At 36.9% G+C, this 15,862-nt stretch overlaps 1 protein-coding gene across 1 annotated transcript in view; it reads right to left on the bottom strand.

The window, feature by feature from the left end:
• Positions 1-15,862, bottom strand: part of LOC124595228 — a 106,808-nt gene that overhangs the window by 30,695 nt on the left and 60,251 nt on the right. Inside the window, exons 6-7 of the mRNA XM_047133883.1 lie at positions 6,783-6,987; positions 2,045-2,217 (exon numbers count right to left, since the gene is read on the bottom strand). Coding sequence (XP_046989839.1) covers positions 2,045-2,217; positions 6,783-6,987 — 378 coding nt within the window. The remainder of the gene's footprint in view (positions 1-2,044; positions 2,218-6,782; positions 6,988-15,862) is intronic.

Raw genomic sequence — 15,862 nt, 5'->3', positions numbered from 1 at the left:
TTATCAGTTTTCATTTTGCACAAATGGCAGCTACCAGTCCAGTGAGGAGGAGGTGCGGTTTGTTCCCCTGCACATCTCCTAGCTCCCATCTGGTAATGGAAGTTCTCGTTTGTTTACACTTGACTGCCACATTAGTCCACACTACACATAATGGCTACTACAATTCTTCACAAAGTATTGTTATCGTTAGATCCATAGGTTTGGTACCTGTGGATCAGAAACACTAGCAGGCCAACTCTTTTACACAGATTCAAAAAGAGAGCTCAGAAAACAAGATATATTCAGGAAATTGTGGAGTTGTGATGCTTCCATGGAAGCACCAACTAAATGAGCTTTAAAACACTGTGGTCAATGGTAAATGTAACGTTCAACATGACATCAACTTGGCATAAGACAACAATGGTTACAAACATATTGGTATCTCAAAATAGTTCTAGATAGGTTAAGCACGAAGTCAAATTGAAAAAAAATATAAGTGTATTAAAAAGAAATCAGAAAACAAGCTCTAGAAATGACTTGTGTTTTGTCCAATCCACCTATCGTGTGGAAAGCAAAAAATGTCTAGACCAAGTGGGTCCGACACTTTTCTTTTCCATCTTCTGGAAAAATTCTTGTACAGACTTCACAAGAATGGGTAGCTTTGAGATTCTTATCAATTTGATGTGAGGGTGGATTGACAAGCTTTGTAAAACATATATTTTTTAACAGCATAACAATGTACTTAACATAATCGACAATGAGATACAAATTTTATGCATTTAGAAAATAGTGTGTTTCACAACAATAAATTCATTTACAGCACTCTTAAATTCTTCATCTGAGAAAATCTTCTTCGTTCCAAATCATTTTTGGGGGTTAGGAAAGCGTTACATTAAATCAAATGAGGGATACTTGGATATTATTTCTAAGATGAACTGGTGCACTTCTGTCATTACAACATTCAATGTGTGAGCAGGCACATTTCTGTTGTGCAAGAGCATTTTCTTGCACATTAATACTGATTTTACTGCTTCAACTCATAAAAAAAAAAAAAAAAAAAAAAAAAAAAAAAAATGGTTCAAATGGCTCTGAGCACTATGCGACTTAACTTCTGAGGTCATCAGTCACCTAGAACTTAGAACTAATTAAACCTAACTAACCTACGGTCATCACACACATCCATGTCCAAGGCAGGATTCGAACCTGCGACCGTAGCGGTCACGCGATTCCAGACTGGAGCGCCTAGAACCGCTCGACCACACCGGCCGGCGCTTCAACTCATAACATAAATGGTAAAACAATGTTGCATAACAACAGCCAGTCACTGTTTTATACTTCTCAAATTAGTCAGTCATGATAACAGTCAATAAGTTCCTATGTTACAAGAACAGTGTACCATCACTTTTTCACTGACAAAATGGTTTTCACTTTTTTCTGTGCATTATCACCAACTCCAAACTTGCAGTTCTGTCTACAGAAGTGCTCCTCAAAGTGCTCCATGAAGAAATTTGCGACTGCTGGAGGCAGTGGTGATCCCATGGCTGTGCCATCCGTCATCTCATAATATTCATCGTAGTACAAAAAAGTACGTTGTCGTTAGGACGCGCGTGCCACATTGGGTCTATCTGTTTGGCTACTGATGATGTCATCATGCCTATATAAGTGAGAAACGGTAGCAGCCTTGGCAGTCAGTGAACTCCTGAAGACGATGGCGGAGATGGTCATCGAAAGTTCGAGGATTTTATTCGAATTGACATGGCTTGAAAACCGAGAACGTTTTATTCATGTATGCCATCATGAAAGACTCCGAGGACAAACAGTCACATTTAGCAAAATTTCGTACTGCTTTGTAGAAAATTGTTCAGGTTTATCAATTCACTTTCTGAGACTTCATATGGTCTTATCATTTAATCAAAAGAATATTTATTGAATAACATATATTACAATACTAACGCATTAGTAAGGACAAGTGAATCTCCCTTGGTTTAGGCAATATTGATTTGCTCACTCATCCCAAAGCCTTTCACAATTTTCCACAGTCACAAAAATATGAGTTCATACTTACAGATAAGTCCTGAGCAGAAAGACATTCAGCCCAAAAGCGTTCAATTTTCACCATATGACATAAGCAGTTTATTGCAGATGCGCGGACATAACTTTCTGCATCATCTATTGACATTGCTACAACCAAACCAATTAACTCATGTTCCAACAGATGATCCTGGAAAACTGGGAATTCTGCAACACATAACAGAGATGTCTCTATCAGCAATAAACATGCAAGTACATCAAACACATATATGGCAAAAATGTTAATTTTTGGTGACTTTTAAATACATGTAATCAAGAGAAAAACAAACATATACAGAGCTATTAATATTTTGTATAGGTGGTGTTGTGATCTTCAGTCCAAAGATTGGTTTAATCCAGGTCTCCAAACTAGTCTATTCTGTTTTGAGCCTCTTCATCTCTATATAACCACTGCAACCTAAATGCACTTGAATCTGCTTAATGTAGTTAAGTCTTGCCCTCCCACTACAGTTTTTACCAATCAACCTTCCTTCCATCATCAAACTGACTATTCCTTTGATGCCGCAGTATGTGTACTATCGACTGATCATTTCTTTAGTCAAACTGTACCACATAATTCCTTTTTCCCCCATTCAAACCTTTAATAAGGCTAAAGTCTATGGAAGTGGAGACTATCAACTGAACGAGTTTTATTGCTTCACAACAGGCAGCAGTACGCCCTCAACTATGCCCTTGAGCCACAAGATGAAGTATTTACAGTTCACAAAAGGACACTGCCTGCCAAGGCAAAGCCACTAATGCTAGACAGAAAACAATGGACCAGCCAACATGCCAACCAAGGTCGCTGTCGCCTGAGCTAGCTGCACTGCCAAACTTTATGAACCGACTCTTGTACAATTTATCAGGCCATTACTGTGCACACCAGCCAGCTCCAGTGCCCAGTTATGCTTATCTGGCAAACTTAGGCATTAGACATCTCAACCATCAGTAGTGTAACATGAAGTTATGGATTCTCCTTGCTGGTCATGCTGAGCTAGCTTATTCAGTTCTCCATTACACAAAATTAATCTGTGAAGTACTCTTCCAAGTTGCCCATTAGCAGTGGTACATTTTTTGTTAATAAACAGAAGTAAGTTTATTGTTGCTGGGATGCAGTAGAATCAGTGCTTCTTCATTAGTTACTCAAGTGCTCCAGATAAATACCTTCATTATGTTCAACTGAATCACAATGTCACTGCCAATTCCTTCTACCTGAACTTTAATTCTGTTTCTAAATATCTCTTCAGTTTCCTTTATTGCTTACTCTACACCACGCTGATTAACACTGGGGTAAGCTACAACCCTGTCTCACTCCAATCTCAACTGCTACCTCCCTTTCATGTCCTTCAACTTTTATAACTGCAATCTGTTTTCTGTACAAGCTGAAGGATAATCTTTCACTTCCTGTGTTTTTCCCTGCCACCTTCACAATTTCTATTCCAGACAAGATTATTAAAAGCTTTCTTCTAAATCAACAAATGCTATCAATGTACATTTGCCTTTCTTTGTCCAATATTCTAAGTTAAGTTGTACAGTCAGTATCACCTCACATGTTACTATATTTCTCTGGAAACCACACTGTTCCTCTCTGAAGTCAGCTTCTACTAGTCTTACCATTCTTCTCTAAATTATTTGTGTTAAATAATTCACAACTGTGTCTTATCAACTAATGATAAGATAATACTCACTTCTGTAAGCACTTGCTTTCTTTATAATCAAGTTTATTACATTCTTCTTGAGGTCTGAGTGTACTTTGCCTTCCTCATATATCTTGCATATCTTGTGGAATAGTTTTGTCATGCTATGTTCTCCCAATGATTTCAGTAATTCTGAGGGAATGTTGATTACATCAGGTGTCTTGTCTTGACTTAAAGTCTTTAAATGCTCTGTCAAATACTTCTTGAAGTATATCTCCCATCTAATCCTCATCTACTTCCACCTTCCGTTCCATAATATTCACTTCAATGTTATTTCCTCTACATACGCCTTCTATACATTCCTTCAATCTTTCAGCATTTTTTTCTGTTTCTTAGTATTGGTTAACCTCTGAGCTCTTGATAGTCATACAGCTGTTTTTCTATTCTCCAAAAGTCTCTCTAATTTTTCCATAGGCAGAATCTATCAATCCCACAGTCATGAATGCTTCTACAGCTTTGCATTTCTCCTCTAGCCATTCCTGCTTTCCCATTTTTTTAGGCACTTGGAGTTCCTTTGGACTGCTTTATTTTTACATACTCTCCTTTCACCAGTTAAATTCAATATCTTCTATCATATCCCAGGATTTCTACTCAACCTTATCTTTTTTCCTATTCAATTCCTTGCAGCATTCACTATTTCATCTCTCAAAGCAATCCCTTTATCTTCTACAGTGTTCCTTTCCCCTGTTCAGTTCACCCATTGCCTTATGGTCCATTTGAAACTTAGAGCAACCATTACTTCTTTCAATTTATACAGGTCGTATCTACTTTCATGAGTCTTAAACCAAGAATTTGGAATGATTAAATTGCTCCTTATGCAAAATTCTACTGGGCTATTTCCCCTTTCATTTCTTTTCCCCCATTCCATGTTCTGCTACATTTTCTTCTTCTCTTCCTATTTTCTAGTGTCAAATTCAATAATACTATCACAATTAAATTTTTATCTCCCTTAATGATCTGAATAGTTTCGTTTATCTCATCAATCTCATCATCGTCCATGGAGCTAGTAGGCATACCGACATTAACTACTGTCAATATAGCAGATTCAATAAATAATGTTCTGTTCAAGAAGCTTTAATAAAGGAAGTTAGTTGTATTTCCATAATTAACTTGTAAAAGAAGGTTTATCTCTTAAATGCAACAAACACATTTACAATAAGTATTGTTGCTACAAAAAGATAACGTCACAGAGTGCTACAAGCATGCTAACAGAAATGATTACATTAGCCATTTTAAAATTTTATACGGACCCTGAACAGGATTTTCTACATGTATGTAATTACAGATCTTTGCTAATAGGTAGAAACATTTAGCATGAAGTAATTTTTTATGTAATAATTAATTTAATTTACTTGTATACACTATTATTAACTCTATCTACACCACAAATACAGATTGTTTCAGGAGGAACAATAAATGTTTAAGAAGGGAATAGCATAGACTAATTCAAATAAATATTCCACACAATGCGTCCAGTTTTCATCAATTACAGAAATACAGCTGTTACAACACAACTCAAACAAATATTCAAGGGTGGTGTTAAATAGTGGGAAATGATTAAGTTCTAAGTTGATTTTCATAAATTCCAACTTGGACTCTGAGGCTCTTTCGATTTCTCTTGACAACACCACATGTAGTTCATCTGAGGTCACCTTGGCATTCTTTTATGAGGGTAGTCATAATCCGAACAATCAATTTGTCTCTTGTGTTTACTTTTTCTTAGCAGACTTCGCCTTTCACCCATGCCATCATGCAAAAATGTAAAGGAAGTTTTGGAGACCTAAGTGGTTGAGAAACATAACCATTTCTGCCAATCCACCTTCTGGATTTATTTATTTATTGCAGGATGTCATGTTCAGATGATGCGTCACCTGACAACTAGAATGTGCAGAGGCCCCCGTCACACATCATGCTGGAGGAACATACCCACATTTGTAGCCCAAGGCACCTCTTACAGTAACGCTGGAAGCTCATTTTGAAGAAAGTCTAGATGACGGGGTACTGTAAGACGACGAGTAACACAAGTCCAATCAACTGACTGTTTATCATATAACACCAGATATTTATGGAAGTGTGTTCACACATAAAGTGCACCATATTCTTGTAATGGAAATCCTGTGTGCAACCAAGTCCTCTACTTCATCCACACTCTGTTCATTGCATGTTTAGTGAAATGTAACTGCTGGGCACTGCAGAGTACCATTCAGTTTTGTTGGAACATAAGTACTCTTGACTCTAGTACTCTTTGGTTAGGAAATAGTCTACCATATTTTCTAGAAGCAGTAGCATTATTAAACCTGCACACAATTACCATGTCACCATACTCAGCATTTGTAAATATGTGCAGCATGCTTAAACAATACATTAGGATTGGTCAACAAATCACCATCAACAGTTAAAAAGTTTAATTGTGAATGGTCAAGCAAAACTTCACAAACTGGTCTTCAAAACAAAAATAACAGTCAATAAAAACCCACAGCAGCTGGAGTATCAATACTCATCTCTGTGACCAACTGTAGCTCTGTAAGAAAAATTGGACACATTTTATATAGAATGTTTTATATTACCAGATACTAAAATACTTACTATTCCTCCTGAGACAACCTACATACAAAAGAAAGAACTCTGGAAGCAAAAATCACTAGTATGCAAACCTATAAAGCATCCACCACCTCATAAAACAAATGACCAGCCACATACCCGAAACCAGGCCTCCTTAGTAGTTATGTCTGATGAATGAGATATTAGTGACTCAGTAAAATTTAAATGCAGTTCCTTGAGAGCATTATAGCTTATCACTGAATTTATAAAATGCTGTAGAGAATCAGTCAAGAAATTCTCTATCTAAGGTGCGGCCCCTTTTGTCTCTGATTTACACACAATCATATATTTTTTTAATGCCACCTGGGAAAAACAGTGAAGGCCAATGAAGTGGGAGACTATATATGTTAAGCATCCATATGTGAGACTTTTTCAGTCTGTCTGAATTCATTTTTAAATTATAATATAATCAGGCACTCTGATTCTCACACATACTGATTTCAGATATTGTGACGACGTTCCGCAGCACCTCAAGGGCAGAGTCTCGTACCTCCCAGTTGACATCATGTAAGCGTTGCCTCACAACTGGTCCAAGATTATTTATTGAACTGTCCTTCACAGGGACCACTAAAAGTGCCAGATTTGGAGGCATGAAGGACACTAAAACTTCTCCCATAAGCTTCAGGGCCTGAACTGCATCCTATAAATGACACATCAAGTTATTATTGGATTACTACTTTAAAACAGCCTAAAATGTCTACAAAATAAAGTCTTTAATTTTAAGCAGAATGAATATTTTTAAAAGCCTCACAATCCACTTCAAATGTAACCTAATGGGCCTCCACAAATTAAACTTTTCTGTCAGAAGTGGCTGCTGTGATAGTTTGTGTAATCCATTAAGTCTGTCGGATTAATGTATTAAACGACACTCTGTTTATATATCATTTATTTTCATGAACAGGCAGTCTACAAGCCTTAGTCCTCATGCACAACAATTGACAATGGAGAAATGGCAGATAAAGATCTATAAATACTAAGTAAAAGAAGACAATTTAATAGCAAGAGATTAGGATTGTGAGAAATGAGACAAGTAAAAATGTGGTATGAGATGTGAAAAAAGGACAATCAAAACAAAGAAAGAAATAAAGCAATAAATTAGAGTGAGAAAAGGGAGATAGTGCATGTGTATAGCAAAAAAAGATGTATGGGGAGGAGTGGGAATGAAGAAAGAAACCCACACATCATATCCTTGGGAGGAAATGTCCTGAAGGAGAGGTCCAAGGAAAGAGAAGGTTTGAACAATGATTATGGTCAGAGATAAGCAATGATCAAGGTGTGTAGGGGAGTGAGTTTGAGCGAATGAATGTAGAAAGTTGTATGTGGTGTGAGTTATTTTTTTGAATCATTTTGTAGGTCCCTTCTTTTGTCATAATCAATCCATTTTCATCTGACTTCCACATAGGTCTCAACGATTAATTGTCTCACTTCAATTTGGTGGTATATTTTGTCATTTCTGATGCCATCCCTCCTTGGTTTCTGAACCACAATTTGTAGTTTACTAAAATTTCTGCCTATTTACACATATTTTTTGACTGAATGGCTTCTGTGTAGTACCTGCTAAAATTTAACAGAATTCTATTAATTCCAATGAGCTATCTGTTCTGTCATATCAATAGCATAGAACTTTTGTTTCTGTTGTTGTTTTTTAAGATGATTGTAGTCCAAAAGTTCGGTATTAATATTACCTTGCACAAAGAATAAAAAGTTCTAAATGGTAATCCAGTTATAATATCTTAATGCTAAAATTTTAAGATATTCTCAACCCAAAAACTCTAAGGAAATACAGGAAAAAGAGTACAGTTTCCACATCTGTTGTACACATTTTGTTATTTTATTCATAGCTGTTATTTTTCAGCAACTGTAGTACATATTTCAGAATAAAATCCAGACATCATTAGCAAACATATTTTTATGTCAATTTACCAGTTTCAATTTGTCATGTTCAGAACCCTACAAAATTACGGATATCATAAATCTTTAGTGCTTGGTTACACATTTATGTAAATTATAAGAAGGGTATTACTTATTTAGTACTGATTTAACAGATGTCAATCTCTTCTTCACAGAAGCATAATGCCATGATATGTCCAAAAATGTCTATGTGGTATGTGATTACCGTAAACACATATTGACAGACTAATAATTTACAGTAACTGAATCATATCTATATACATTTCCAGCTGTTGTATTAGCAGCAACAACATATATCAAAGCACATAATGAGTATTATTAAGGTACATAAGGAAGTTATATACCATATATTTGAAACAACATGGCACACAGATCTAACACACAAAAGAAATGGGCACTTTTCACATTATGTAAGAGATGCTTTGCATTCAAGATAGTGTCTATTTTTAAAGCAAGTTGATCATTCAACAAATCTTTTGAATTTACATGAAAATCAAATTATTCTAAAAGGATCATTTTGTACACCTTGTCAACTATGTGCAAAATCTCCATGTTAAGCACGGATGGAGGAGGAAGAGAGTGTTTCTCATTTTTAAGGTGTTCTGCAAAAGTTGGCTTATATGAATTCTCATCATCTTTGTTGATCAAGTGTTAAGATGGCAGGTCTTAAGGACCCCTCCTGTCTGTCCTACAAATAAAGTCAGACACATATACTACATTGTATTTCATATATCCCGATTTGAGGAATATGTCAGTGGGAGATTTCTCATTATTTATAAAAAGCAACTGTGTTCTTCACCACCAATAATGTCACCCAGTTGCTCTAAACCAATATTAAGTTTCTGTAGTACCTTTCTTAGACTTTACATAAATGTATAACCAAGGCCTAAAGATTTATAATGTCCCTAATTTTGCAGGCTTCTGATGATGACAAATTAATCTGTCAAAACCAGTAAAGTGAAATCAAAAATATATTTACAACTGATGACTGAATTTTATTCTGAAACAAACATTTTGTACTAATGATTTTAAAAATGAAGTTGCTAATCTTTTCAGCTGAGTGTGTGCTCCTTAAAGTTAAATGCCCAAAGTCTCTGATTGCAGAATGAATGTTTTAAGAGGAACACGAGACATTCTGGATGCTTCTGTTTAACATAAGAGGTGAAATACATGGTTCTTCTTTCAGTTGTTAGCTTCTTAAAACATCTTTTTGCTCACTGTAAGATCCGTGTGAACCTTTTACAATTTCAGCTTTGACTGTATCGTCATTTTAAGGTGGAAGACAAAAGCATACTCAAACATTTCACACCATAATCGAGCACATTTTGGAACTTTCTTATATTTATTTAATCTTCACCATGTCTCCGTAACGTTACATTTCAAAAGCTCCTATTCTCTTCTTGGCTGTACTGTAAACTGTCCATGTATCACTTCCACATATATCTACACTACACATAAATACGAGGGCGGTTCAGAAAGTAACCTCCGATTGGTCACAGTGCGGGTTGTGGGGGGAGTAGCGACGCCATCTGTGTGTTCACGCACTCAACAGGTCAGTCGGCATCAAGCCGTGGTCGAGTGAACGTCGTACCTGCGCTAGTTTAGTTTTTGTGGCAGTTTGAAATGTGTGCTGCAATAGAAAACCCCGCCAAATGTGAAGTGCGTGCTGTCATAAGGTTTTTTACAGCCAAAGGATATTCTGCAGCAGCTATTCATCGTGAGCTTTGTGCCGTGTACGGACCAAGAGTTATGAGTGAAGGAGTTGCCCGTGAATGGGTACGTTTATTTAAAAGTGGACGAGAAAACGTTCATGATGAAGAGAGGAGTGGTAGACCATCATTGGTGACTGACGAACTCGTTCAGACAGTTGATGCAAAAGTTCGTGAAAATCGACGTTTCTCAATGTCGGAGTTGTCTACTGGTTTTCCACAGATTTCTAAGACTCTCTTGTACGAGATAGTGACAGCAAGATTGGGTTACCATAAGTTCTGTGCACAATGGGTGCCCAAAATTCTTACCGACCACCACAAAACTCAAAGAATGGCCTCTGCATTAGACTTTCTGTCACGTTATGAGGACGAAGGAGAACCATTGTTAAACAGAATCGTGACCGGTGACGAAACCTGGATTAAGTACGTGAACCCTGAGACAAAAGAACAATCAAAGATGTGGGCACATTCAAATTCGCCTACCAAACCAAGAAAAGCCTCGCAAGATTTTTCTGCCAGAAAACTGATGGCAACGGTGTTTTGGGATGCCAAAGGGGTGTTGTTTGTTGAATTCATGGAACGTGGTACGACCATTAATCAAGACGTGTACTGTGAAACAATAAAAAAGTTACGACGGGCTATACAGAACAAACGCCGTGGTATGCTGACTTCCGGTATCGTTTTTTTGCACGATAACGCCCGTCCTCACTCTGCTCGCAGAACAACGGCCCTTCTTGAGTCCTTCAAGTGGGACGTTATCAACCATCCACCTTACAGCCCAGACCTGGCGCCAAGTGATTATCACCTCTTCATGCATTTGAAGAAATGGCTCGGGTCAAAGCGGTTTGATGACGACGAAGAGCTCAAAGATGCGGTCACAGGCTGGCTCCAGGCACAAGCGGGTGATTTTTATGCAGAGGGAATTTCAAAGCTTGTGAAGAGATACGGTAAGTGCCTCAATCGCTATGGAGACTATGTAGAAAAATAGTGCAAAGATGTAGTTGTAAGATGTATATATTAAAATATTTTTATTTAACTTGGTGTATTTTTTTAAATCAACCGGAGGTTACTTTCTGAACAGCCCTCGTATTTTCAGAACAGATTCCTTAACACTCAAATTCATCTTTCCCTTCTTCAGCAAAGCTTTCTTGCTATTGCCAGTTGATATCAAACATCATTTTATGCTCTCATTTTATTTCTGCTGTCATTAGTTATAATACAAAGAAAATAGCAAAACTCTCCTATTATGTCCAGCATCTCAATTCCTAATCTAATTCCTCCAGCTATCCCTTTTCATACCATTACTCTTGTTTTACTTTTACTGTCTCTTTTAAAGGTATTACTCATGCCTTTCAACTGATCTTTCAAGTATTTCACTATCTGTAACACAATGACAATGTCACTGGCAAACTTAGTTTTATTTTTTCTTCTCAAACTTTAGTTACATTTTGGTTTCATTTTCTGCTTGCCCCATGTACAAATACTGATTAACAAGAGAGACAGTCTGTAACCTGTCTCACTCTCTTCCCAAATATTGCTCCCTTTCAAGTCCTAAGCATCTTATATTATCAATCTAAAAACACAAAATAAAAGAAAAACTGTGATGGATTATTAAATACGTAATACAGATGGAGGAGAGTTAAGCTATAATAACATGCAATACCCCATTGCACACACCGAGTTACATAATAACAGTGATGTCAGTTCTTATACTCCATTCAAAGTTACTTTAGGACTGCGACTTTGGCAGGAGCGCACAGAGATGTGGAGCAGAGTTGTCACAGAACAAACACATGCTCTTAAATTTCACTCAAATAGCTCAAAAACACTAACTACTTGATGTACAAAGATGGAATTAGTGTCGTGTGTTTTGGAAGAGTTTGTTTTCATTTTAGTTTATGTATGGCAAAGATTTTTAACACAATACATGGAAAGGATACAAAACAGCATTTCCTGGTGATGTCACCAGGGTAACTTTTTTGTTATTGAATTTAGACGAACACATTATGCAAACAAAATATTAAAAATTCATCAGGTTTTCATCTGCTCCAAGTTGGATCTCTGTCGGAAAATACTAACATGAGAAAATTTGAGTTAAAAGTCATGCTTAATCCTCTGCATCAAGAACTAAGCAGTTGACCACTTAGTTTCATTACAAGAAACAGTACACTATGGTGATAATTAGCTTGTTATTTTAAATTCTGATCATACTTTTTACTTATCTCTAACACAACAACATCAAAACATTTATGTCAATAGCAGTGAGGAAGTTTGTCTAATTGGTTTGGAAGAAAGAAGAATAGTGATATGAAAACACACTATCTCAATAGAGCAGCAATCATATTGCATACAATTAGAGAGAGACTTCTTTTGTGTGTTAACGACTGTGTTCCTAAGAGGAACTTTTATTCAAACTCAAAACCTAGGGGGGGGGGGGAAACAATTTTACTGTGCAGGTAGTTAACACTGGAACTGCCGATGGGACATTTTTGTCCCGCAGCACAAGTTTTGCTCCTCTCCTCCTCCTAATGTTTTACGGCATGGACGAAACTCCATGAATTTTAATATTTCATGGCCCATTTTATTTTCAAAAAGCAATCAACATCGTAAATTCCATAGTTTTTGAGAAAAAATAAAACACCTAGAACCATTTACGGGGCATTTTTGTCCCATTGAATAGCCTAGGCCTACCAATGGCTACACATTATTGGCAGCCTTTCTTGTGTCTGGTGCTGCAATGCAGATATCAAACTAAGTGCAGTCTCTTTTACAAATAAAAGAAACAGATACTGTGAAATACACCAGCATGGCTTCTCCTCCCAGTCTCATGAATGACCAGATATTAGTTTTGATGAATAATACTGAAGAAGCTGAATCTGGAGAATACAGAGATAGTAATTTGATTTTCACTGTGATACAAAACAAAGTAAAGCAGGGAGCCCAGATGAGTCACAGGGCAGCAACGAAGATTCTGATTAATCCCCATGTGTACATAGTAATGTAGAAGGAAAGAAGTAAAAAATTTCTGAGGTCGTATATTGTTTTACTGATGAACCTGCTCTCAAACACATTCACAAATGCAATAAAACAGAAGCACATACAACATTGGGAGGTGAAGTATTGTCATTACTGTGAAAACAACTTGATGCATTGCTTGGTATTCTGTAGGGTAGACATGTTTCTGAATCAGAAGGAATAGAAGTGGAATTTCCTTGGTCACAGATATGGAGAGTACAGTTTTGCAAGCCTGTGATGTCACATAATCACTTAACAGAAACTATAATGTACTTGATGTTTGATATCTGTTTGTTATGGTTGAAACAACTAAAAAATGATAAGCCTGCTCTTGTCAAAACATACGCAAGAGAGTCATAGCAAATTGTCAAAACATTCCTTGTTCCTATATTTGTGTTCATGAGCAGTAGTTCCCAACCAAGTGAAGATGTCAGGTCACTCACTTCATGGCTTTAAAACCTTACAAGTATGGGCAGAAATACTGGTTAGCTGTAGATAAAGATTCCAAATGTATGCTAAATGTTTTCTCATGTCATGTTAAAGATGAAATTTGTCCTGGTAGTGCACATCTTAGTAACATTGTTGTAAAGAAACTTGTATGCCCATACCTAAATAAGGGAAGAAATTTTACATATGATAACAGCTGTGTCATCCAAACAAGACACAGCCAGGACAAAAGCAGCACAGGAGCAAAGATGCGAGCTGGTGCCAATGTCCTAGAGACTCGTCACTTGTGCGAGTTCCACCAGCGCCACAGGCAGCGCAGAGGATGAAGATATCAACTTTTCCACGACCAATTGCTGGCTGAGTACAATCCGCCAATGACCGTTCGACAATGGAGAAGCCTACGCGGAAGATAGAAGAGCATCTCTCACTCACTTGGTTATAGGTCATCATCCAGGGCTGACTTAATACAGGGAACATCACTAGTGAACTGTTAGAAGCGAACAGACAGTTATTGTAAATTGGCTTTGCTATGTACTGTGAAGTTTACATACACTTATTTGCACTTAGTCATTGGGAGCCTTTTTTGTGTTATATTACAAGCAGTGTTGCAGATTTCATTATTTCACTAGTCACAAAGATAAGTAAAACTTTTAACTCATTTGTGTGACTTTGTTACTAATTTGTTGGTGTGTTGTAGAACCTTTGTTTTCTATTGTGTTACTTGACCGTGGGGCATAAGTGTGTAATAGTGGCAGGGATAAATTTTCATAGCAGTGTGCTGCACCAGAAGCCATTTCACAAACTCACAAACTTGGCCTCCACAGCAGTAGCAACAATGCCTTTACAAAACTGGCGATGAGGATTTACAAAAATAACTTCTTCAGCTGAGTATTACTAGAATGAATCTGAAAGCAAACCCAACAATCTTGTTCATTACAATAAACAAAATCAGAAGGATAGTACCTGACTATTTGAAGAAAGCTTGCGAGAAACTACGCAGAACTGTAGCTTTCAAAACCAACAATTTGACCCTCACACTGATCACGCAAATTCAGGTGTGATTGTAGTAATCCCCAGTTCCTTGCAGTCAAATGTACAAATTGAAACTGACATGTACTCAAAGCCTGATGGTGACATGTTACAATAAAACTACATACACAGCAAATTGTGTTGACCAGGTGGCTCACAAGAACTCACTGAAAGCTGGTGGAAGAATGTGACCTGTTCATATTTTTATAACATTCTAGATTTAGCAAGTATCAACGCCTGGGTAATCTACAGAGATGTCGAAAAAGATCATAATAACAAGGTGACATCGTCTTCTCATGCTCACAGTGGAACTTGCCAAAGCTTATAAAGAGACTAGGGCCAATTTACAAGAAATGTTTTGTTACAGTTTCCTAGCAGGCTGTGCAGATTGTAAAGCTCTGTCTACAATCTACAATGATCTGTAGGTATTAAAAGGAACACATTCACTTACACAGCCTGTAATGTTTACCTTTAGGCAGTGTGTAGCAAAGTGTAGACCTCTCTTAGATTATGGTAACATAATGATTATATACTAAATGTTCCTACTTATTTGTTGAATATGATTTGACTGTATTTCTATGAATAACTCAAAATTTCATTTTGTAATGATGAAGTTTTCATGTATTTGGATATTTAAGTTGGATTTGGAGAAAAAAATATCAAAATATTCGATGTTCGCAATTAACCAACCACTAGAGTGTCTATCTTTACAGAAAAACTCATCTCACCCATAAAAAAGACTAAGAACAAGCTGTACATGCATTGACTAGAGGGGGCCATTTTTGTCCCGACTGTGGTTATAAGGTGGACTGTGGTTATAAGGTGTTCAAAAATTCCAGCAGTTCTAGTGCTAAACCACATATTCCAAACATTCAGTTAAATCTGCCTCTGACAATGGACAAACTGTATTGACACTACTCTTGTTCTTACAATAGACGCTCGAAGCAACCATCAGTGTCATTGTTTAATAATGTGACCATTTCGTCTACTGAATTTTTTCTAAATATCTTAATTCTCACAATAATAAAATATTCCAGGCTATTATGATATGTTTGAAGGGATTACACTTTAAAATGCGACGTTTTGTCCCCATCTGCGGAGGACATTTTTAAGGGGGATCGTAGCTTTGTTGAATGTCTGACTCACACCTCAGTAGCGAGCCAGGGTGTGAATCGGAAATTCAACAAAGCTGCGCTCCCCCTTGAAAATGCCCCAGATGGGGACAAAACATGGGGTTTTTGAAGTGAAATCCCTTCGACCACGGCATAATAGCCTGGAATATTGTATTAACTGTGACAATTTCGGCCTTGAAAGATTATATTTTACCATTTAATTCTGCAATGCTTTCTGCATGATGCTCTACATATATTTGTAGCTTTCTTCTTGTCTTCAAGGCTGACTTTC

This window comes from Schistocerca americana, chromosome 2, assembly GCF_021461395.2.
Source record: "Schistocerca americana isolate TAMUIC-IGC-003095 chromosome 2, iqSchAmer2.1, whole genome shotgun sequence".
NCBI classification, from domain to species: domain Eukaryota; kingdom Metazoa; phylum Arthropoda; class Insecta; order Orthoptera; family Acrididae; genus Schistocerca; species Schistocerca americana.
Note: the sequence above shows the minus strand (reverse complement) of the source record. Positions and strands in the feature narration are given on the sequence as shown.